The 24,720-nt window shown below is 39.2% G+C and overlaps 1 protein-coding gene across 1 annotated transcript; it reads left to right on the top strand.

Annotated features, from left to right (window-relative positions):
- Positions 1–14,393: 14,393 nt before the first annotated feature.
- Positions 14,394–23,682, top strand: GJA1 (gap junction protein alpha 1). Its single transcript, XM_066315314.1, has 2 exons — positions 14,394–14,641; positions 20,602–23,682. Exon 2 carries the CDS (start codon positions 20,618–20,620, stop codon positions 21,761–21,763), a length of 1,146 nt encoding a protein of 381 aa, XP_066171411.1. The 5' UTR covers positions 14,394–14,641; positions 20,602–20,617; the 3' UTR covers positions 21,764–23,682.
- Positions 23,683–24,720: the final 1,038 nt, after the last annotated feature.

Genomic DNA, 24,720 nt, shown 5'->3' on the forward strand with positions numbered 1-24,720 from the left:
TTGAGAGTTCATGTCCAAGCTAATTATAAACAACTCAGGCCATACAGAGACTGAGAACAAAAGGAAGTTTCCATTTCCTGGCAGCTGGAAAATATTTCCTTCATTCAAGAGCATCTTTCTACCTTTTGTTTTCACTTACTGTATTTTATCACCTTCCCTGCACAAAACCAAATAATCGGCAAACAAGAAAATCCAAAACTTTACCACTGTCCTTCATTTCTATTTATATTACTGGCTTGGAGTTTAGATTGTACTGTTTTTTCTACTATCTTATGTTGTATTCTACATTTCCTTTGGAACAGTCATACAGGATAAATCTTATTATCAGTGACTTTTTTCTGAAAATCAAATATTAAAAACAAATTAATATGTATCCCAGCTGGTGGATGGGGTCCGCCACTTGGGACCCAGAGAGCCACAGCCACCCCAAAGGATGTCTCGCTAGAAACAGCTCCTTGGGGGGTCAGGGCGCTCCTCAGCTGGGCAGAGGGGCTTCTCAGCATTGGGCAGAGCAGTGATTTTTCAGCTCAGTGATTTCAGCTTTCAGTGATTTCAGCCCAGTGCTCTTAGCTCATGCCCTTGTGACTTTGCCCCTCTTTTAGCCGGCCGTGGTGAGAGAGAGAGAGGTCTCGTATGGAATTTCCGCAGGTGGTACTTTATTGAGAGGGTACCAGCGAAAGGGATCCAGGGACGAGGAACCTCTGCCGACCAGAGGAAACTCAGGGGTTCTTATGGGACACCAGGGTGGGAGTAAAAGGGTACAGAACCAATCATTTGTAACAGATCTACATAAAATCCCGAGGGGGCTTGTGGGTCTCCAGCCAGGTCACCGTAGCTAGGAGGTTTGTCTTTGTCTTAGGTGCTCTGGCTGAAGTTGCGAAATTCTTCCTTGACTCCTCAGCTTGGCTCCCTCCAGGGCAGAGCAGCCGGGGCTCCGCCCACCTCCACAAATATGCATGTGTACATGTCTTTTTTTAGGGGTGAACAAGCAGAGTATATGTTCTGGAAGGTCCTTTGTGGCTTTCAGAAGTCAATCAATATAGCAACCACAAACTGTAGCTTACAAATAACTCATACTGGAAATCAGGAGTTGGAATTATGTGTTACAGGAGCATTCTCAAAATATTCCTAAAATACATTAATGTAAATATTTAAATGGATAGTGTTGAGCAATGGATACTTTTGCAATTATCAAACTGTGCATGGAAATATCATGTAAATATCTAAATGAACTGTCTAAATTAATTAAAAATTCTAAATACTATGGCTATAATTTACTATTACATGACTGCTACAACAACTTAAGACTAATGGAAGTCTTAACTTTTGAATGGAATTCTTGACTTTTTGTTAATTTATTTACTACTTTTTGTTAATTTATTTGCTTGACTTTTTGTTAATTAATTAATTTATTTTTGTTAATTTTATCTACAGTACAAGTGGAGGGGCTCCTGTGCTTTGGTTATCCTATAAAGAGCAATAAGAAAGCATTTTAACTCCTGCTGCTTACATCCACCAATGACTTGACACATAAGGTTATTTGCCTTAGAGCTTGTTTTGTTTTTTTTTTTTTTTTTCTTCCAGATGCATTTAGTACCCTTTCTAAAAGAGACATCAGATGGGAACACGTACTCAAGTATAATTACCAGTTTTTGTTTTGGTTTTGGTTTCTTCTATTAACTTACTGTAAAGGAATTTCAAAGCTTCTAGAGATAATTAGATCACAAGTGAACTAAGTACTCTTTTTTTCTGCAGGTAAAAATAATCTCCTGAGAAAAACACTAAGGCTTGACATACTTGTCTCTGAAGTTGAAATTGTTGTTAAAACAATTGCTCTATCATATTTCCCAGAAGGAATTGACCAAATCAATTATAAGTAATCATCACTTTCTGTGCAACTGACTTACACTTTAAATGAAAAATGTCTGTGTTGTAGGTTTATTGACAAAAGTATGCAACATATTTTTCCCAGAAGAACCAGAACATTTTAATAGAGTGACATGAATGACAGAAAAGAACCAAGAAAACAATTAATGACAGTTAATTAGTTTTACTAATAGACCTTGAAAACCCTGGGGTACTAGCCAAATCACTACACCATGTAAATGGTAAATATGTCCTGGGATGCATCAGGCACAGCATCACAGCTGGGCAAGGGAGGGGATTGTCTGGCTCTGCTCTGCACTGGGGTGCCCTCACCTTGAACCCTCTGTTCAGTTTGGGGTGCCACAATATCACAAAGAGATTAAATCATTAGATAGCATCCTTGAGGGGAAGCTATATGAAGAACAGCAGAAGTCACTTGTTCTGTTCAGCCTGAAGAAGAGAAGGCTGAGGGGAGACCTCACTGCAGTTACAACTTCCTCATGAGGGAAAGAGGAGGGGCAGGCACTGATCTCTGCTCTGTGGTGCCCAGTGACAGGACCAAAGAGAATGGATTCAAGTTGTGTCAGAGAAGGTTTAGGCTGGGCATTAGAAAATGAGTCTTTACCCAGAAGAATGTTGGGCACTGGGACAGGCTCCCCAAGGAAGTGGTCACAGAACCACCATGATAGAGTTCAGGAAGTGTTTGGACAGTGCTCTCAGGCACATGGCGTGACTCTTGGGGTGTCCTGTGAAGGTTTAGGAGTTGGACTTGATGATCCTGGAGAGTCCCTTCCAATGCAGTTTGTTCTATGATTGTGTGACATGCTGAAATCCTGATACACAAGTTAAAACCAAGGACTAACTTTCTGAGATGTACTCTCTTTGGTAAAAGTGAATTGATTTTGCAGATAATCCATGCTGATAGATAGCCAAGCAGGCATTCTATCAGCTTATCTTGGTTTTTACAGGAAAAACAGAACAAAATAAAATATTGTTGATCACCTTGTCAAAGGCCGAAAATGTTATGACAGGTTTACATTATAGATGGTGATACAGGTCTAAAATGCATTTCGAGAATCATTACTTTCAGATGGAAACCCTTCAGAACTCACTAGTTTCTAGTTCTCAGGTATTCATTCCTGAGCTTAGAGAAGAAGGGTTACGATGAACCAAGACTCCTGATGCATGAGTGAAACTTTTTTTTTTTAACATATAGTCAATTCTTGCAGTCCTGAATTGAAACAAAACAAAAACACACACACACACACACACACACACACAAAAAAAAAAAAAAAAAAAAAAAAAAAAAAAAAAAAAAAAAAAAAAAAAAAAAAAAACCCCACAAAAAAACCCAAAAAAACAACAAAACCACCACGGAAAAACCCATCACCAGTGTATAGCGTTTTTGGCCCCTGAACTGCCCGGCTCTCTCCCGTCCCTGATCCAGCCCCGTTCCTGTCTCGCACCGCCCCCTGGCGGGTCCTGCTGGGAACGCGGCCGCCCTGCCCGGCCCCGGGTTCCCCTGGCCAAATTCCTGCCTCCTTCTTGTTCCAAACCCCAGTCTCTCATAAATCAAAATTTCTGTCCTTACATTATTTAGAATCATAATATAAAAATAATTTAAAAGGTTTTTTAATGTTAAAAAAAAAATCTTTAGTTTGATCGTTCCATTGTGGTTTTATGCGTGTTTTTTTTTTTGGGTTTTTTTTTTTTTTTTTTTTTTTTTTAATAAGTATATAGCTTCTTTTGTATTTAGATGTAGGGCAAATGTGAATAGGAGCAATGTAAAAATTCATTTGTTATGTCCTTCAATGTCTTCGAGGCTAATTTGCTGTATTGGTAGATTATGCTTCTTTCTAGACACCAAAACTTGAAAACCCTGGTTAGGACTGGGATATAAAAACAGTCCTTCGGGCTTTTTGCCCAGCAGCAGTTATTCTTGGCAGAATGTAAAAATTGTTTCTAAAATCTCCCTGCAACCTTGGTCTGCAGAGCTGCTTAGAAATGTGAGCTTGTCGTAAACCCGGTAATTAACAGGGACAGAAAGAAAGATTACGTCTCAGTGTAACATTTGGAATTAAGTCAAAGATTTTTGGTTTAAAGATACCCAATGTTTCTGGTGCTGAATTATGTTTTAGGCCTTTCTCTCCTGCTGTAATAGCCTGGAAGCTCCAAATCAGCAACTGCCACGTCTGGAGGCACCTCATTTTCTGAGAAGTCACTAATTGCTTCCTGCTGTGACTGCTGAGGGGCAATCAGGTCTTGAGAGCGTGAAGCTGCTTGGTGCCTCACTCTGTGTAAGGAAAGCATCTTTCTGAGCTAAAACAGGACTTTGAATAAGTTGTGTTTGTGGTGGTCATCAGTGTGGCCACACTGACCAGTCCCGTGGTGTAAGGATCTCTTTTATGGATTCGATCTGTAAAGATCCTTGCTATGCTTCTTTCCTGAATATCTTTAGTATCTTCAAGAAAAAAAAAAAAAAAAAAAAAAAAAAAAAAAAAGTAATGATTTTATAATTTTGGGGGGGGGGTGTTCATCCCTAACTTCAAAACACTGGCAAGCACTCATATTTTTATGACAATAAAGCTATAAAGCTTCACTAGGACAATTTATGAGAAGAAAAAAACTAATATGCTTTTCCCTATCAGTCCTACTCTCAGGAGTTCATAGAGGAGCCAAAAGATGTTTTGCAGATTTTTAAGTGCATATTATTGCCTTAACGTGTTTACCTGGGTTTCATGAATATTCAGAATAGTTACACACAATAAATACTCAATTCCCAGATGGCTGAGTGGTGAAGGTTTTGTTTTAAGGGACTCCTTTTGGAGGTTCTTCCCTAATTTATTCCAAACCAAAACACTGTTTTATAATAAATCAACAGATACCTACATCATCAGAGCTAAACACTTCTAAAACTCATAGTGAGTTGTTCCAGCAGAGACCAATGGTAGAAGTGAGCCGTTTTATGGCAGTATATATAGCACCAGGGTTCCCAACTCAGATGCAGTCTGCGGGTCAAGCAGATTGCATATCAAGGACTTTTACAATTTCACACTGAGACTTCTACATTTCCATTTCAAAGGCTGGTAGAGACCCTCTTTGTTCTTGATGTAGAATTTCTTCTTGAAATCAAATGGTATTGAGGGCAGGGAACAAAAGCTGAATAAGTAACGAAGAGCTATTTATGTGCCATGGAAAAGCAAAATTTGTGCAAGTGCATCAAAATCACTTGACTCTACATGAATTCATGAAAGGATCTGTATTTTATATAGTCATTCATGAAGTAATCCAAAGAGATTTTACTTCTGTTTTAGCATTTAACTTGAAGTTTATAGTGTATTTCCCTATCCTGTACCCAAGATCAGCCCTTTTTTTCTGGCTCACTTGGTTTGTCAGCAGGGTCTTCCTTTATCAATAAACATTTTCAGCAGTACCTTCTACTGATATGAGCTTAACTGGCTTCATACCCATGACTGCTTTCCAGGTTTAAGAGAAAAAATTTACTCAGAGGAGTATAAACAGTGAATAAAGAAGTTCATCCAAAATGTAGTAGTCACTCACAATTTCCACAGAATAGTCTGCAGTGGGTGGCCCAAGGCGTTCTCATGCTCATGTAGATTGTATCCACTTGTACTGTGATCATCTGAAACTTACAGAAATAAATTTACTTTCTTTAACACTGTGTTATGAATTCTTATCCCATTTTTAGGACATTTTTTGAAACAGATGTTAAGAAAAAAAATTCTCAATTATTTCTCATGTTATTGAACTTTTCAATTCTTTTTCTTATAATCATAGAATGGTTTGAGTTGAAAAGGACCATAAAAATCATCTAGTTTCAGCCTCATAGAATTATTAAGGTTGGGAGAGACCATTATTGAGTCCAACTATAGATCCAGCACAGGCAAGCCCACTGCTAAACCACAGCCCTAGTGCTATATTTTGCAAAATAGCGCAGCTTTCTCAACAGGAATAAAGGATTCATTGATTTGTCTTCAGTTGTCCTTGGTTTTTATAATTAGAGCAGTAGCTTTGAAAACGAAAGATGCAGTTTTGATCTATACAGTCTCAGCAAGGCTTGCAAGTGAGTTTACCATCTTGAGAGCAAGTGTTCTGATCACTAAATAATTACCGAAAGTCTCAGCAGCAGCAGAACAAGAATCACAAGCAGCTTCATCCAGGAAAAACAGGATGATGTGAGAAGCCCCATATGGCTTCAGATAATATAGGGTAAAACAGGGCCTTTCTGGGGAGGGAGGTGGGAGCACCTCAGGTATTTTGGGGGTTCTGCTCAGAGCAAGGACGGGAGGGGGCTCAGGACAGCCCAGTGTGGGGTGGTTGTGGGTGTGTTGACCACCAGGGATTCTTCCTGAGCTCTGCAGGAGTCTGTGCCTTTCCAGAGCTTGGTAATCACTGCAGAAAGGCAGCTGGACCAGAAATTAGGACCTGTGTGTCTCAGCTCTGCATGTCTGTACTAGCACCTAAATTCCATATACATTCTCATCCTCATTGCTAACAACACTAGGTCACCATAAATATGCAATTATATAAGGACTTTTTCACAGGAGACAGCATCTTACAGGTGTTTCACTACCATTTTTCACTTAGATTTTAGACAGAATTTGCCAGATATAACATTGGTTGTGTGAATACTGATTTAATTCTTGCATTCCATCTTCTAAAAGTATCCCGTACATATGGAAAAGTCTGAGATTATTAGTACCCATTTGGAGTTTTATTGTGATCAAGTGTGCAATAATTGTGCTTTTGGATAATACACTGGTGTCAGTTTTTAGGCCAGTTAATTGAGAGTTGTTTATTTTGAATACAGCCTCAGAAATTTGTAAAGCTGATGGGTTTTACAATTCAGTTTTGACATGTAAAAGAAAACTCTTAGTTTAATGCTCAGTACATTACATCTAATTTTTCTTACATTACTGAACATGCTTTTAGCATGCTTTTGATACAATGTACTTTCTATTAAAGTTTAATAGCTGAAAGTTATTGTTATATTTTATGTGATGTTTTCCCTTATGCACCTGTATTTATGTTTGCTGAACAGTGCTGGCAATAACTAATGAGCAGTTCCCAGCCTAAACTGTGGAATCAGGGATTCTTATGTTCTTTATGCATCATTTTTACATGTCATTAAATTACTGATATACTGTGTAACTTGACTACATTTCTTTTTAAGTTCAGTTAATCTAAAAATTTCTGAGAAATTAAATTAATGAATGTACACACATTTAAATTCAAAGCAGACTTCTGGACCTAATGTTCTTCACTGCCTAAAAAAATGACTCATGGATTATACTGGAAGATCCCCTTCTGGGAAAATCTTATAACACAAACTGCTAATTCCAGTAGATTAATTTTCCAGTTGTTTTCCCAAAGTTGTTCTTATGGGAACCCCTTAATTAGTAGTATATTTTAACCAGCACTCAAGCCTATTAATAATTTTTACTTTGCTTTTATGTAGAATTTCGTGACATTTAGTTCCTTGCAGACCCTTTCATGTCCACACCACCATTAATCCTGCAGGCTGCCAAAAGAAAGAAGCAATTATTGCTCCTCAAGTGTAAGATTCTGTCCAACATATATGCAGCTGTACAGCAAATGGCAACAGAGTAGTGTAGGGGAAATGAGTGGAAAACCTTGAAATGTTCATGTCCTCAAACACCCCTGTGGTGCTATCAAGAAACCCAGTGAGTGCACCTCTCCCTTTCAGCCAGGAACATCTCACTCACTCTGCCTCTGATTTTCAGAATTTTTTTAAATAGTGTGCTTCAGGTCCATTCTCTTAGATTTCTCTTTTCTTCAGGCAAAAGCCCTCCTGAAGTGAGAGGAAAGATACAACTCTTTGTTTCCTTGGCAGTCATATGGGGAAAAGACTTCGAAATAAATGACCAGCATAGTCTGTCTGCGGGTGAGTGAGCAGTCACACAGTGGAATGTGAATGAAGCCACATGTCAATCTAAAAAAAATTGTATCTACAGGAAAAGGCTTTCCAAAAGCACTCTCTAATCTTGTGAAGAGTGAAAAATAAACCCCAAACACTTACAAATATATTGTGATTAATACACTTTATTCTAATGCAGGACATAATAAGAGAGCCTATAAAATATTGATTCTGGTTTCCTTCTATGTAGGAATTGATCAAAAAAGGGATTTTTTTTCCTAAATATTAATATGTAGACTTGCAATAAAAAAGTGTTAATTTTGATGTTCTAGATAAAAAGTCCTTTTAGCTAGACTTTAATGCTTATTTGAACATTGAAGCAGCTCAGTTTAATTCGCTGTAACCAATGGTAGTGACTAGCTAAATGTAAAAATATTGTTCTGTTAGTAAAATGCAGTGCCTCACGTCAATAAATTTACACAAATAGTGAGCAAATCTGGAATTATTTAAATAAGATCAAAAATCAAAATTAAATAAAAGTCAAGGACATTCTGAGAACAGGATTGAAAAGGCACAGTTTCTTGAGGGGAAGGGAGCTCACCCATTTCCTCTTTGCTCCTCTGAAAGCAGCCAAACTTTCTGTTCCTCAGTTCAGCCACATGTGGAAAACTCATCAATCTCTACAAGATTTTTAAGACTTCCACAGAAAAGCAGTTGCTGTTTGTAAATCCTGGATAAAAAGTATTAGAATTATGTCAAAACAGCTCACTTGTTCTAAACATCCAAAGCCCAATGATTGTTGCACAGCATTTTTTTTAATAATAAATATTTTTTTCAATAATAAAATTCTTTTTCTTCATCAATAAATGTACAAAAGCATTTTCAGATGGATAGTAATTTTGATGACTTTCCTACTCTGGTTTTCTTTCATTTGTGAAGATTGCTATTTTGTAGTTTGATTGTACAACCCTTATTTGTGGTGCTGGGTAATACTTTGTGTGTGCAAATTTATTGTCTTCTGTGAGATTACCCATAAGACTTAAGTAGCAGACAATGTCAATACATATCCTGAAGTTTTTTTTCATTTCACTGTTAATACATCCTGTCATTTCCAGACCTCCTGAAGAATTTAAAGACAGTTTTGTGAAAGACAATGTTACCTTCACTCAGTTACTCTACGGCTTGAAAGCATGAAATAGCCATATTTATTTTTAAAATTTCCCAACCTTTGGGACCAAAGGACTTGGAAGCCTCACCAACATCAATAGAGAGAAACAGAAGCTCACAAAATACTGTTAAGACCATGTCATTCCTGGATTTTTTTAACGTGAAATGAAAAATAAAATAAACACAAAGACTGCCTGGCATTCAAGATCCAATATAACTCATGTTTATTTTCACTGTGTACAGAAGGTGGAGCCAAATTCATAAGGATCTGTGAACTTCAGTCTTTGAATACTTTTCCAGTGTCTTTCTGGAGGGGCAACTAGTTTGGAGGGACTTATTGATTGGAGTCAGATATAATCTTGGGATAAATCCTTTTTAGACCAACTTTCCTGGTGTTTAAGCTGTCTTTAATGAGGTTTAGAAGTTTCTTGGCACAGCTGAAGAGCATCTGAGCCTTCCTGTATTATCCTTCTCCCTTGTCTCCATCAGTGGCGCAGGAGTGAATTGAGATTTCTGAACATAGCTTGTGAAAGTGAGCAAGCTGAGTATCTCCACGAAGTTGTGGTGAGACCTTAGTGGTATGAGGTGGCAAGCACTGACCAGCACAAAGAACAGAAAGGAAACAATCACCCCAAGTTTTGAGCAGTTTGTTTTTCTTCTCTGTGATACTCATAAATTTTAAAAAGAAACTCACTCTTAATTTTTTGTCCTGCTAGCTGATATTCCAAAATGCAACTAGAGAGCAAATCAGAATAATTTTAGGCTTAAAGGATGGACCCTGGAAAAAGTAAGAAATTTTGCTTCTCATTCTGTTTGAGCTATGAGCTGTCTATGACTCAAAAGAGCTGCTGATATTCTCCACGACATACTTTCCAAGTCCATAAATGAAGTTACAATTACTTAACTTCTTCTATGATAATATTTATAAAACACTCTGAGATTGCAGACAGATGACTGTACAACAGAGCAATATATTTCCAGAGAATATTGCTGTGACTGTTCTCTGGGGTGGGTTCTGGAGCGATGGCATCTGTCATAGAGAACTTCCCACTTTCATTTTAGGTGCTGCAGTCTGCTGTTTTTTACAGGGTCTCTTTTAAAATTGCAATTATTTTTTTTTTTGCAGCCAGTAAGAGCAGAATCTATCTTATGCTGAATAGGACCCTTTTTCCCCTGGGGAGTACCTAGCTTTGAATTAAATGAATCTGAGAGACCATTTTCAACAAGGAATGGAAGGTGAATTCACTAAGAGGGAGTCTCGTGATTATCTTCCTTTTATTATTACTTCCCTTAAAATTATCAGAAAGTATTCTTATAGGCTATGCACTGTGTCACCCACGTGGGAACCAGATACCACTCTGAAGGATGATAATTGCCTTTAACTGTCTGTGTTGAACAAGCAATGACCCTTTGAAACTTGGGGCAGGGAGTGGATATGGCTGTGTTTCCTAGATTCAAGGGTGTGCTGAGTGCATCAGTGGGCTCCAACTCAGTCACCCCAGCTGAAGGAATGTGCAAGCACTGTGGTCAGCTACTTCAAAGCTGAGGTGTATTTCTGTGTGACGTAAATTCCTTATACAAGCAAAAAACCTCACTGGGTGAAAAAAAAAAAAAAAAAAAAAAAAAAAAAAAAGCATTAGTCTGCACATTTATGTGCTTAGGTAATCGTGAAATACCACATTATTGCTCCTTGGATGTTCTGAAAAGCTTCACCTCCATAGGGCATGAAACAGGGTCACACATTATTCACAAGTTTGTCTTCAAAGCCGAATGTGTGAGAAGGGATATCGGTGAAAATCTGCTAAAGCTTATGTGCCATCCAGGGACATGGGTGACTGCATAGCTACCTTGAAAGCACCCAAGGAAGTCTGTACTACCTGTGTATATTAATCTCCTTTTACTCTATTTTCAGCTCATGTTACTTGGTCTGTGGATTCGTCTCCCAAATTGCACAGGCTGAGGACAGTGCCATGCATGGCAGTACTGGGAAGTGAATTTTGCAAGCAAATGGGAAGCAAGTGAAGGCATGTGATTCATTTTAAGAGCTCCACAAACTACAGACATGCTTAATTGGAAGTAGACCATGAACCCCCCTGGTATACATGGGAGATTTGGTAATGGTCAGAGAACTGCCTAGCCTTCCGAATAAAGCATTCACTAGGGCTTTTCTAGGGAATCAGGTTGCTCAAATATTATTAAGGGATTATTAGGAAGAAGCATGAGGAAAAAAAAAATTTAATAAAATGGTGCACTTGTGTTAAGGTAATAACTACAAAGAAAACTGTGGAGTGTGTTCTGTATTAACCATGAATATGTGCCAAAAGCTGGAAATACTAAACAATCCAAAATTTGGTTTCCTTTGGTAAGTCTGCATAGAAAAGCAGCAGCAGTGGGCATTGTGAGCACTGAATTATTTCACAGATTTAGCTGAGGAGTCAGCAGAGGGTGGATAGAAGCACAGTGGAAGTCACCCTGAGGTTCAGCCTCAGAGATGGACTTGGCAGAGCCTGGGCTCCAGCACTGTACCTGAGTTGCAGTGCAATGTGCCCTTACGGATTGTGCTGCAGCCTGCCAAAACAAAGGCAAGCAGGGTCTGGAGTCCTTGCACTGCCAAGACAGTGCTGTTTCCTCCAAAAGGCAAGATGTCAATGGATGGCAAGAGAGTTCCTAGACAATTCAACACCCCAAAATGTTGCTTTTTTTTTTTTTTTAATTTTTTTTTTTTAATGTGGAAAGAATCTGTCTTCTACAGTGCAAGGCTTCAAACCTAACTATGATCTTCTTACCCCTCTTAGTCCATAATTTTGAACAGATTTGCAAATATTTCAGATCTGACACTCTGTGCTCTCCTGTTGAACACAGTTTTCGGCTGAAGAAAGGTTATGTGTGGGGACATGTGTTCCATCTGAAACAGGTGTTTCCATTGCAAAGCAAATGAATGTGAGATTTTCTTGTAATCTTGTGAAATGGTAGATCATTGAATCACCTGAAGCTGGATATGTTCTGGTAATAGGCTGTAAAATATGAAGATGGAGATATATTTCCAAACTCTAAGAGACATTTCCAAGTAATTCTTATTGGCACAGATAACAGTCCTTCCTAATTCTACACATTATTGTGGTGGAGACTTTTACAACTTTCCCTTTTGCATGTATATAGTGCCATAGCAAAACCAAGTTCTATGCTTAATATGGGTGCAAAACCATTTTTCCCTTGTTACTAATGTTTTAGTACATTTTATAATATACATTTTAAATACATTTTAATTTTCCAAACTGGGGTTTAAGATTGCTGGGCTTCTCACAAATACTGTTTTGGCGTGGTTTGTTTTTTTTGTTGTTGTTGTTGTTGTTTTTGTTTTGTTTTGTTTTGTTTTAATTTATTTAAGTGCAGAAATATTTCTTCTTCCTTCGTTCAAAACCATAATGTTTGAAAAATTGCAAAGCCTGTACTGGAAGATAGTGGGAAAATGTAAGATCAGACGAGCTGGAACCTGTGATCTTGTGATTTTGCCAGTTTTGACAGGGAACGATAGCTTTGTATTCTTGCATGTTATAATTCAAGGGTTTATTCCTGGCATAATTCTACTTTCCTAAGGGGCAATTTTTTCAGGACCAACATATATGATATCCAAAATGTCCTCCATGTCTGAATATTGACGCACATAGTCACGTTCATAGAGTTTTTGCTTTGCTCCAGAATAACTAGTGTTTTACAGACAGCAACAGGAGCCCCGTGTGTACTCTCCTGACTGTCTATACAGTGAAATGCTATGGTTTGTATATTACAGTTTATCCATTGTCAAGAAGGGCTCACAGTCTGTGAGGCACAAAGCTCCAATTCTCCCTTAATGTGATGAGAAAAGGCAACCTGAAAACGACCTTCAGAAAGCATGGAGTTTCTTTCTGCCGTGTGGCTGGGACAACTGTAAGAACAAGACGGGGGCGGGGGGGGGGGGGAGAAGTCAAAACTAACAAGCTAACAGCAACTATCAAAGGAAAGAGAGGAAACTGAGCAAACCAGTTGTCTCTGTCTGCAGCCGGAGGAAGGGGAATGGAAGGTGTGCATTGCAGTGTACTAGCTCTTTTTGTCAAACAGGAGGCAGTGTGGGCTGCTATTAACTGCTCCAGAGCAAGAACCAGGATGGGTGTGTTTAGCTCCTCACTTCAAAGCTCCCTGCTGAGTATATTTCTACAATGATCTTGTCTTACTTCTCTTCTCTGAAAGATCTCTTGGATATCTTTTCTGTGTGAAAAACAGTAGGGAAGAGATGTGAAAAATAAGCATCTAGGTTGTGTTGCAGAATGTAACTTTCATTATTTCAAAAAAAACAAAAACTGTAAAGAAGACCTTTATCTATAAATATCTCCATACCCATTATTGAGCTTCTCCACTTCAAAGAGGAAAAAGTGCTTATCCATGCTACTGAGCTCAGAAATAGTTTTTGGGAATTACATGAGTTGAAATCCAAGTGAGCCTGGTACAACCCAAAGTGTGAAACTTCATGGAGAACTGTCTGACCAGGGACACTTCTAGAGAAGCTCTTAAGAAGTCCACGGAGCAGCTAATACTCCATGACATGAACAAGGACGAGACCAATTCCTAATGACGTTTGAACTCCATGTGTGAGGAGCTTAACATAGAGAAATAAATGAATCTCTGTTCTACAGACAAGGCATTTTTAAGGAGTGTTTAACCAGAGTGTAGGCAAAGGCAAACTAGTTTTGTTCCAATTGCATAGATCAGTTTTGGAGCATGCTTTTATTCTGTAGAATGTGTTCGAAAATCATCAGGAACATTTCTCACTATTGAAGCCTGATTGACTGTGCTATGCTTAATTTTCTGAAGTTTCCTGGAAAGAGTTTCCTGGAATGTGAGATCATTTCTTCATTTCTCCCGTGGGAGACACACGCACACATGCACACACAAATAATAGTAAAAAAATATGTGAGGTGTATCTCCTGTTGAGACAAACAGCTGCTCCTGGTGTGTACTTTCATGTGTGCACGTAAAGGAAATTGACCTCAGTAAACAAGGCTGTGTTCACAACAAAAAAGTAGAGAGGGCTTGGGAGAGCTTCTTCTCCCGAGTGGTGGCTAGGAGACAGCAGCCCCAGCACACAGAAGGTCCCCGCTGGTTGCCCATTACTGCCTCTCCCTGCAGTGAAACCCCCGGTGACACCAGAGAGCCGGGAACTTGTTGCCTGTGTCTCCGGCGAGCCCAGCTCCGGTCACCGTGCCACCCAGGTGTCCCAGTGACCGGGGGCTGTGGGGCGGCTGCTGACTGCCCGTGGATTCGTTTTGTTACATCAGCAAGAGTGCGGACTTCCATGCTCTGACTTTCCGTGGGCTGTTTTTTTTTTTGCTGTGCCTTCAATCCTCTCCCTCCCTCCTCCTCCCCCAGCGCCGTGCTCTCCGCCCGCAGAGCGCCCCTCCTCCCGGGCTGCCTCCCCTCCTTCTCCCCTCCTCTCGCACAGTCAGAGGCTTGAAAACTTGTTAAAAGCTCTCCCAGTGTTCCAACTTAGAAAAAACTTTTACGAGGTATCAGCACTTTTCTTTCATTAGCAGGGAAGGAAGGATGAAAAATACAAAACAGCAGTAGACTTTTAAAGTTTAAATAGACAGGTCTGAGTGCCTGAACGTGCTCTTCCATTTTAGTTTAACCCTCCAAAGAAGTACTCTGATCCATTTTCACTGCTGGTCAGCAAGGGTAAGTTGCAAGTTTTCCTTTTTCATAATTTTGTGTATTTTTTTTCTTCTTCTTCTTCTGAAAACACTTATCTTTTTTTCTTCTTTTTCCCCTCACCCTAAGAATTCTGTGTTATTGCGTTGAGGGTTGAACTTTTTTAAGAACACATATCTCTAAACAGCGCAGATTCTCTTAAAGTGCTAAGTTCCGACCTGGAGGAATTCTTTGCTTTCTTTTGTCACATTTCTATATATTTCTGGAAGTGCTACACTTTTACAACTTGTAACCTTGTTTAGCCGAGGGAGGAACTGCGGCGAAGTTGTGAGCCGCAGATTTGTTGCTGCAACAAGCGATCTCTCCTCTTCACTGCCCTCGGGCTAACTCAGCTCCTTTAAAGAAAAAGCCGAGGTGCGCTTCGCTCTCCTCTGCTGTACCAAAATTGCATCAGAAGTTAGTAACAGGGAGACCTTGCCTTGAATGTGTCCCATTCCTTCCCTACACGTTTTGCTTTCATATGGAAATCCTGATTGATGCCTGTTAGTTTGAGTGGAATAAGCTTCTTAATTAGATGCCTTGTTAAATGCTGCAGCTACTGAAGCTACTGGTGACTTTCACGTGGTCTTCCTGATAAGTTTTTTTTCCCCTTTTCTTTTAAAATAGATGTGATAAAATCCAGACACAGGTTATGGATTTTTAACCTGGTTTGTATATAGTTACTCTGTTTTAGCAACCTCAGTGAGGGATTTTAGAGAAGGAATGTGGGATATCATGATATGCCTTACCACGTTGGCAATGTCTGTGAAAGCCTTGGGTAGATATAAATGAAAGTTTCAAGGAAGGACTGTACATAATCCCTGTATGACAGATTCCCTGTATAATACCTCAAAGACTTAATTGTCAAAATGCAGAGGAAAAAATACTTGAGCAGCATCTCTTGGAGAACTAAAAACCTTTTCATGTTGCAAGACTTGGAGTGTTTCCTTATAGCAGTTGTTGCCTGCTGCTCACCAGTAGTCAAAAAGCAGCACGAGGAAGGAGAAAAAAGAGCCTTCAGCTGAAAGACAGACAAAGCAGAGAATCTATCTTATCGAGTAACACATAAACAAGAATATTGTGTCCTTATATGTGTCCTCATATTTTGCCTTGAGATAACCTCATGAAGCAGCATATTTCCTCTGAGGATTTTCTTTTCATTTTTGTATGTAATACTTATGACGAAAACCCTGGTAATGAGCACTAAATGGGATATGGACACCTTTTGCCTGACGTCCCTGTGTGCGCACAGAGGGAGCGAGTTAGAGGACTTGCGTGAAGCTTTCATCCTGCCATTTTTAACATCTGGACAGCACACTACGCGGCAGAATTTAAGCCTCTAGTCTTTGGGATGTTTACTGAAGTGTTTCCTTCAGAAACTTCAAAGCCAAACACTGGCGCTGACCCACGATACCTAACAAGCATTCGAATGGGAGAAAGGCAAAGAGCAGGCTGGGATCAGGAGAGGGAAGAGAGGGATGGACACAAGGGATTTGATTTGCAACATAAAGCTGAATGCGTACACACACAGGAGCACAGACAGATTCAACACTCTAAAGTTATCTCAGCTCTCATATTATGCAAGGCCAAGAGATTAATTTTATTTGTCTTTGCAATGAACCAGGGCCAAGGATTCCTGTGAGTATGGGGAAGGTTTGAGGACATTGGGCAATGCATCTGTTTCATTATATACATTGCTCTCTTTCCCCCAATCTCTAGTATCTCCTTTCCATGTTACTCACTGAATTTGTCTCGTGTAGAGGCACCTGGGTTTTGTTTGTGCCATTTATGTATTTAGACTTCCAGATTTCAAGATCCTCAAGCAGGAGTATCAGAGGTCCTGAGGCCCCCCTCAGGGAATTCAGCGTTCCTTCCCTTATTTCCAAAGTGAGTCAGGAGAGGGATGAATCTGAGCATTAACACGGAGGATAGACCTGACTTGTACATGGTGCTGACTTGTACTTGACTTGTACAAAGTTGCTTTTGCAAGTATGCCTTAAAATTAAATTAGGTGTGGATGGTACAAGTTGAGAGAGGCAGAGGCTATGGGGTAGATAGGGTAGTGACTGAACACCAGCAGTACTGGCAGACAAAGGAAAAACCAGTTGTGACACTTTAAATTCTAGTTACTGCAACCATTTTGTGTGTAATCTTTGCCCAGTGGATGAAATGAACTGAAGCTCATCTTCAGACCTATATATGAACATTCAGACCTACATATGAACATCCCAAGGGAATGTCTGCAAGGCATTTGCTTATTTCTGTAAGATTTTGGAAAGCTGGCCTTCCCTGTTCCAACAGATCCAAGCCCAATGGCTTGTACATCTCAGCTGCGTTCTCTGTGATGCATGCTGCTTTTGGGAAATGCTCAAGCTGATTTATGTTCAGGGTCCAGAGCCTTCTCTTTTGTTGTCTAGGTATGTGTGAGCACAAATAAAAAGATAGAAATAGTTGGAAAACCAAAGCTTTGGCCTGTTTCCCAATTACTTCAGCTGTACAATCCCATTTTAGAGTCCACGCTAACCCTTGCTACTCTTCCATCCACTAGCATGTGACCTTCTAACACTGTAGTCAGACCTAGGACATTACCAGAGCACTAAGTTTGCATTATTCTTCTTGGAAAATATGAACCAGATGACATGATGAATACCATCCATAAAAAAATAGTTCTAGAATTTCTTAATTGTGGCTTACAAATCAAATGTCTTATATATGTGGTCATCCTAAACCCATGCAGATGAATGCTGTCAGATCTCCTGCTGCTCTATAGATTTTTTTTCCCCCTGCCTTTACCCACAAACAGTAGGACCTGGAAGAAATCCATCTTTTAAAGACTGCTATATTTTAATGCTACGCCAGCATTAGTCTGCCTCAGAGAAGGCTATGATCCTGTAAAGTATTAATCAGTAGGAACTCATTAAATGCACGTGCTCATCATCAGCTATATCCTTAAATTCCTGAAGTATTGAATTTATTTCAATCGAATAGGCCAGTCTGTGTTGGAAGTGTTAAAACAAGCTAAAGTCCAGAACACTAAAGAGCTATTTTTAAATGTTGTCCGCCAGCCATTTCAAACTACTTACTAGAATAAGTAGAATACTTAAGTACCTGTTTGATACAAAACCTCTTTTTATACCTGGTAAACAGATTTGTAATCAGTTAATAAATCTGGTCTTCAGTGCCCTGAAAGTAAACAAGTTAGATCCGATGAATGAATTTTCCTACAACAAAGCAAAGTACTGTGTTTCATAAAGCAATGGAATCCACTTAAGAAAAGGAATAATATATTTGTGCCACCACAAGGTTATCTGATTAACAGTACAATGTTTTGAATTGATGTGGGGTTTTTTGTCACTGGCAAAGGCTAGCATGTAACTGATCTCTTTTTCAAAAAGTTGCTTTTTAGAACTATGTATGAGTAATTCAAGCATGGAATGTTTCCTCCTGGAGTTTATATTGCTAGCGGACACAAATGAAACTTAGCAATTTTGCATGCTGAAGCAAATTAAAAAATAGGTAGTAAATTCTCCAAATATTGCAGGTGTGGGATTAAGTAGGTCAAAACTGAAGTAAATCATATGACATTAATGAACCAGAGAGGAGTGTAATTAGAAAACAAACAACACATAACTGCCTAGAAATAACATATCCTCTGTTTTCTTAATCAGGCTTTCAATCTGAAATAACATTTAGACAGTAAAAAAGTATGTTGAGTCTGAGGAAAGTCTGTTAACCCAATAGTTTCTAGTCACTGGAAAGCTGACTAATTAAATCAAGAAGCTTGAAAAAGGCTCCTTCTGTCCACTTGCACTTCTAGGACATGGAGTAAATAGCTTGCCTTTAAAACAAACTTCACGTGTTGTGTAGTTACAGGCTGTTCTGTGTTTTAACAATTCCTGCCTGAGGAGGAACGTGGTCACATTTCATTCCAGCCTTTCCAGGGACCTCCACACTTCTCTGCCTGACTCCTTCTCTGCCGCTCCAGCTCAAAAAGAAAAACTCACTTTTTCTGGGAAGGATGAAAGCTGAGGATGGCTGAGGGGATGTGTCAGAGACAAACATGCTCTATGTGCTCCTCCTGACAAAGGCTTCTAGTTTTAAAAGTTTGAAGTAGGCCTGATCTTTTGATGGGGCTTCATTCATGAGAAGAGCTAATTACCAGGAGGGGTCAACAGGCTGCAGTGGCTGAGCTTCAGAGCCAGCTGTTTAGGCAGATGGAGGAAATTGCCCTGGGATATTTTTCAGGGGTTCAAAGATAATTGGCATGTCAGAGCTATCAGAGCCCGTACTTCAAACATTCGTCTCCCATTACTCTCTCAGACTCGGGTGGCAGGAATGGTGTGTTTTTATTTGGCACCTATTGTTACATTTGAGTTTGCCAGATTTATAATCTCATGCTCCCAGTGACTCACCGCTTCTTGAAAGCAAGTCTCCTTGGTGCTAGAATTTCCTATTTTATGAATTATCCAAAAAGCGTGTATTCTATAAATGACCTTCACTTGGGAATACATCCATGATGCAGTGGGGAGGAAATAATTTGGACATTATCAAAACTGTTAATACCAGGAAGGGATTACTCAGCATCCATGGAACAAATATCTATGCCCAGCAGCATTCACATTAAAATGGAAACTTCATGATCATTTTTCCTTTTAAGTTCTTGATTGCATGTGATTTCATGATTTTCATGTCGCTTAAAGTTAAAATGTAAGTTTTTATAAGATTGCTGTTCTCCAGTTGATAAAAATCTATAGTGAAATTTGTTTTTCCTAGGAATATAAAAGGTCTTGAAAAGTATTTCGTTTCTTTTATGTCATCCTGTGTATTTCCAGATATGCTGAGAAGCTGCCTGTGTCCCAGAAACATGCACTTTAAAACCCAAGTCAGGAAAGACACTTTAAACTTGCAGTGTTCAACATTTGGAATGCAAACAGCAAGCCAGGAGTCGTCTTACAAACAGAGCATATTTACTTTCTTCTTCTTGCTAAATCTTTTCCTTTCAAAACAAAGAAGGAATTTAAATACAAAAAGATGCAAATACGAACCTGAAATTCCGATGAATTAAGCAAATCACAGATAAACAGGAAACCAGTTCCTCCAATATGGTAACATGATCTTACCTGTGTTTCATGTATTTACTATTTTTTGTTCCTTCATAAAACTATAGCTAAAGAATGCTTTCTTTACCTATATGATGCAAATAGTAATATATAAGCTTAATTTAGACAGCAAACAGTTTTTTCTGAAGTTGAGTAGAGTATAAATTTGGCATCATTAGAAACTATACTCTTAAATGTATTAAGTGCTATGAAGTGGTAGGAAGGAGCTCAGTTTCATATTGTCATGTAGGAAAAACTGTGTGTATTTTGCAAAGGTAGAATTTTAGGTATGCGACCTTAATATTAACTTAAGGTAACCTATTGTATTTAGGTTATACTGTGATTTGCTTTTTTTAGTATCTGAAAGAGTGAACATAAAAATTACAATGAATGATCAATACACACTGAAACTGAGAAATTTTTCATATATTCCTAGCATATTTAGGCAGTGCTACTACTTAGTTCCACAACCTGCTTCAGCTGTGTGTCACAACTGTTTTTCACCTGAGGCAGGTGTAGGTCATTGAACTGAGGCTGCCATCAAGGAATCTGAGTCAACCACAGTGGTCACTGAAGATTATCATGGACTTCCTGAAAACTGGAGTGAAATTAGGAACTTTTTCGATTGTGCTCTGAGACATTATATGTTACTTTCTCTTTTCAGTTTCTCTGACTTCCCACTTCACCTGCAGACTAACTAAAACTCCAGTTTCTCTTCAGATTATGTAAAATACATTAATTAGAACAAAGCTGACACCACTGTTCTATTAGCATTGATTAGTGATTTAGTGTATCCAAGGTATTAAAGTCCTGACTTTATTATTTTTTTTCTTTTGTGTCCTTGTTTAGCTAGCATCCTGTGAAGATGGGTGATTGGAGTGCCTTAGGAAAACTTCTTGACAAAGTTCAAGCCTATTCTACCGCAGGAGGGAAAGTGTGGCTGTCTGTCCTCTTCATTTTTCGAATCTTGCTATTGGGAACAGCAGTAGAATCTGCCTGGGGAGATGAACAGTCTGCATTTCGGTGTAATACTCAACAGCCTGGTTGTGAGAACGTCTGCTATGATAAGTCCTTTCCCATCTCCCATGTACGCTTTTGGGTTCTGCAGATCATATTTGTGTCTGTACCTACCCTTTTGTACCTGGCACATGTGTTCTATGTAATGAGGAAAGAAGAGAAGCTGAACAAAAGAGAAGAAGAGCTTAAGGTAGTCGCAAATGATGGTGTGAATGTGGATATGCATCTCAAGCAAATAGAAATTAAGAAATTCAAGTATGGGATTGAAGAGCATGGCAAAGTGAAGATGCGTGGGGGACTGCTCCGTACTTATATCATCAGCATCCTGTTTAAATCTGTCTTTGAGGTGGCTTTCTTGCTGATACAGTGGTACATTTATGGGTTTAGCCTGAATGCCATCTACACCTGTGAGCGAGACCCATGCCCGCACAGAGTGGACTGTTTCCTCTCCCGTCCAACTGAGAAGACCATCTTCATCCTCTTCATGCTGGTGGTGTCCTTGGTGTCTCTTGCCTTGAACATTATTGAGCTTTTTTACGTGTTCTTCAAGGGCGTCAAGGATCGTGTGAAGGGGAAAACCGACCCCTACTCCCACAGCGGTGCCATGAGCCCTTCCAAGGACTGTGGCTCCCCCAAATATGCTTATTACAATGGCTGCTCCTCACCGACCGCCCCCTTGTCTCCCATGTCCCCCCCAGGGTACAAGCTTGTTACTGGAGACAGGAACAATTCCTCCTGTCGTAACTACAATAAGCAAGCCAGCGAGCAAAACTGGGCCAACTACAGTGCGGAGCAGAACAGAATGGGGCAGGCTGGCAGCACCATCTCCAACTCGCATGCCCAGCCCTTCGACTTCTCCGATGAACACCAGAACACGAAAAAACTGGCATCAGGACATGAGCTGCAGCCCCTCACCATTGTGGACCAGAGACCTCCCAGCAGAGCCAGCAGCCGAGCCAGCAGCAGGCCCCGACCTGACGACCTGGAGATCTAAGCTTCTTGATGAAGTTACTTGCTCAACTACGAAACGACGTGCATTGGAAGATGCCGTCAGTGCTGATCTTGTTACAGTGGAGGTGGTACTTAACAGTCTCAAGCAGGAGATTTTAACAATCATAAAAAAAAAAAGCAAAACAAGCAAACAAACTTTTAAAATACTTGCTGGTTCTTTGGGGGGTGTGGGGTTGGTGTGGGGTGGTACAGTACACATTGATATTTAATGTAGCTGGTTTAAAGAATTTAAATACTAAAAAAAAAAGGAAAAAAGATAGGTAGTACTAAGGTAAAGGGCTGTTTTTCTAGAAAGGCTGTAAATATCTGAGTGTATGTGTATGTGTGTACTATCATGTTTGTTTCTAAAGAATCTTCTGTAATACTAAAACCCAATAATAACTGAACTCACATTTGTCAGGGTGAAGTGCTACCTGAAGATGAAAATATTTTTACTATTCAACATGCAAAAAAGTCCAGGATTGCCTCTGACCATTTCCCTGTCAAGAACATTCCACTCTTAGAAAGTGCACTTTGAAGGTAAACTTTCCTATATGGTCCTCTGGGTTGTTGAAAGGCTCCTGTGAGGACAATTTACAGTTTTGAGTCATTCAATTCAAATTTCAGGTGTGGCCCACCAAGAAATACTTCGGTCACCTGCTCTTCCAGCCCTTCATGCAGGTGTATTTTGTGATGTGCTTAAATGCGATGGCTCCACACATGTGCAAACAGCAACGACACAGTTATGTCCACAGCGATACTTGTGTCCTGCTCCTTGTGTAGAGTCTCTTTAGTATTATATAAAACACAGTTTGCTGCCACTTGCAGATTTAAGCATCAAGATGAGCAAGCAACTGCCTTTAGTGAATTTTATCACACCTTTATGCGTACTAAGGGTGTACTTATGTGTGTGGATCTGGAGGTAAAGGTATACACAAAACACCCTCAAGAAGCATATGCTGAGAAATAAGCGCACACAGGTTACTTGCAGTTGACACTTCCTCATGGATGTTGTGAAGATGTGGGCCACTATGGTGTTTACATTCTCTGGTTCCTTCAATGTAAGTGAAGCACACGTTGTTATATTTTTTTTAATTCTATAAAATATTTTCCATGTATCCTAAATGGATGCTCTTTTAAAAATAAATAAATAAAAAAAATCTAAAGGGCCTAATCCTGGATGTCTTGCTCTGGAAAATCTCTCTTGAAAGTTGTTGGGAGTTTTGCCTCAACAAATCTGCAGGATCAAGCCCAAGATGTAGCGAACCATGTTCTTGCTGGCATGAATGATTTTCTTTTGTAGAATTTAGGGGTGGAAAAGACCCATTAGGTCACCTAGCCAATCTCCCTGATAGGTAATAATGATGCTTGAATGATAGAAGATGTAGTACTGTAAGCAAGCTTTAGTCTTTTATGTGAGAAACTTAGAAGAAGTGCTTTGTGCTGGATTAATAATAAAATATGCCTAAATGGCTTTTGTAGTAACTGGTATTTTTCTTGTTCTAAATATTCACATTTACTGAACTGCAATGTCCACTGAGTTTGACAGTTAGGTCTTTCTAGATAGCTCTAGCAACTTTAGTGTTTACAGTTAGGTTATGTTTGAAATGCAAGTGAAGTTGAAAGGATTTTTAAAGAGTACAATTCTAGATAATTTATTTGAAATATATGCTAAAGAAATCTACCAGTTTCTTCAAATGCGTAGCCTCTTAGCTGAACACAGATTGACCAAGGAAATACATAGCTTGGTTTCATTTTGCAGCAACACAGATAAATTGTTTCATTTAATACATTATATTAATTTGTTTGACATTCCATGTTAAACTACTGTTGTCTTCAACTTCATTGCATGTATGCAACCATAGTTTGTCAGATCATGTTGTCTGGAGAACATTAGTCAATAAAGTTTTAATTTAGTATAAATATATTTTCTAATTGTCTTTCACTGTTTCATATGTCCATATATATCTTTCAGTCTGATAATCCAAACTCATTCCTCCCTTGTTCATTTTTCCCCAGCCACTCTGCATTTCAGAGGCATCCTTTATTTAATCCATCTGGATTTGCTTTGAACTGAAATTCCAGAGGGCCACATTCAGACACCCTCACAACTGGAAAAACAAGCATTGTCTCAGCCACTCCTGAAACAAAGTAGTGTTCAGCATGAACAAATCTTGCCAGGAGTCTCAGAAAATGTATATTTATTTGTAAACTATTATTAAAATGACAGTACTAAAAGATTGTCACATAATTTTTCAAGTTTTTTTTTTTATATGGCTTAGATTTAACATCATGAAATCATAGCATCTTGTTTACATTTCCCCATGTCATCAGATTGCTCAAGTGACAGTCAGTTTAAATTTCTGAAATTAAAACCTCATTTCTTCAAACTCAATAGGAGAAGGGTACCCATTTTGATAAGGCTGGGATTTTGCGTATTGCCTCTCCTGCTTCATCATTTAAGTCTTCATCACTAATAAAGTCGTATAGTGCTTGGCTTTTCAGGATTGGACTCAAGGTGTAAGGTGGTTCAGCTCCTTTTTTTTATTTGAATAATCAAAACATAATGGTCATGTGATTATCATAAAAGTTGTTACTTTCGAATTTGTTTGTTGTTTTAAGTCCAAATTCTTCTCCTTCTCATTAGCAAAGATGGGGAAAAAGCAGGGCAGTGGTAGTGGATTTACAGCTCTGAGAGATACTGCAAAAGTATCAGCACAAGGAATGACTCCTTGAAGTTTTCCTTAAACAATAACAATGAGTCATATTTAAGCTGGCTTGTCCTAGTTGGTCTGTACAAACAGAAGGGCATTCCAAGCATTTTGTAAGGATCATGCTCTTGGAAAGGTGGACACTGAAGCATTCAGAGAAGGGCTCACCCTGAGATGAAATGTAGTGTCTCCTAGTCTGGTTGATTGTCAGGTATGTCCCATGGGGCATCTTGGACAGCTGAAAGAATTT

This window comes from Sylvia atricapilla, chromosome 3 (assembly GCF_009819655.1).
Source record: "Sylvia atricapilla isolate bSylAtr1 chromosome 3, bSylAtr1.pri, whole genome shotgun sequence".
In the NCBI taxonomy this organism is placed as follows: domain Eukaryota; kingdom Metazoa; phylum Chordata; class Aves; order Passeriformes; family Sylviidae; genus Sylvia; species Sylvia atricapilla.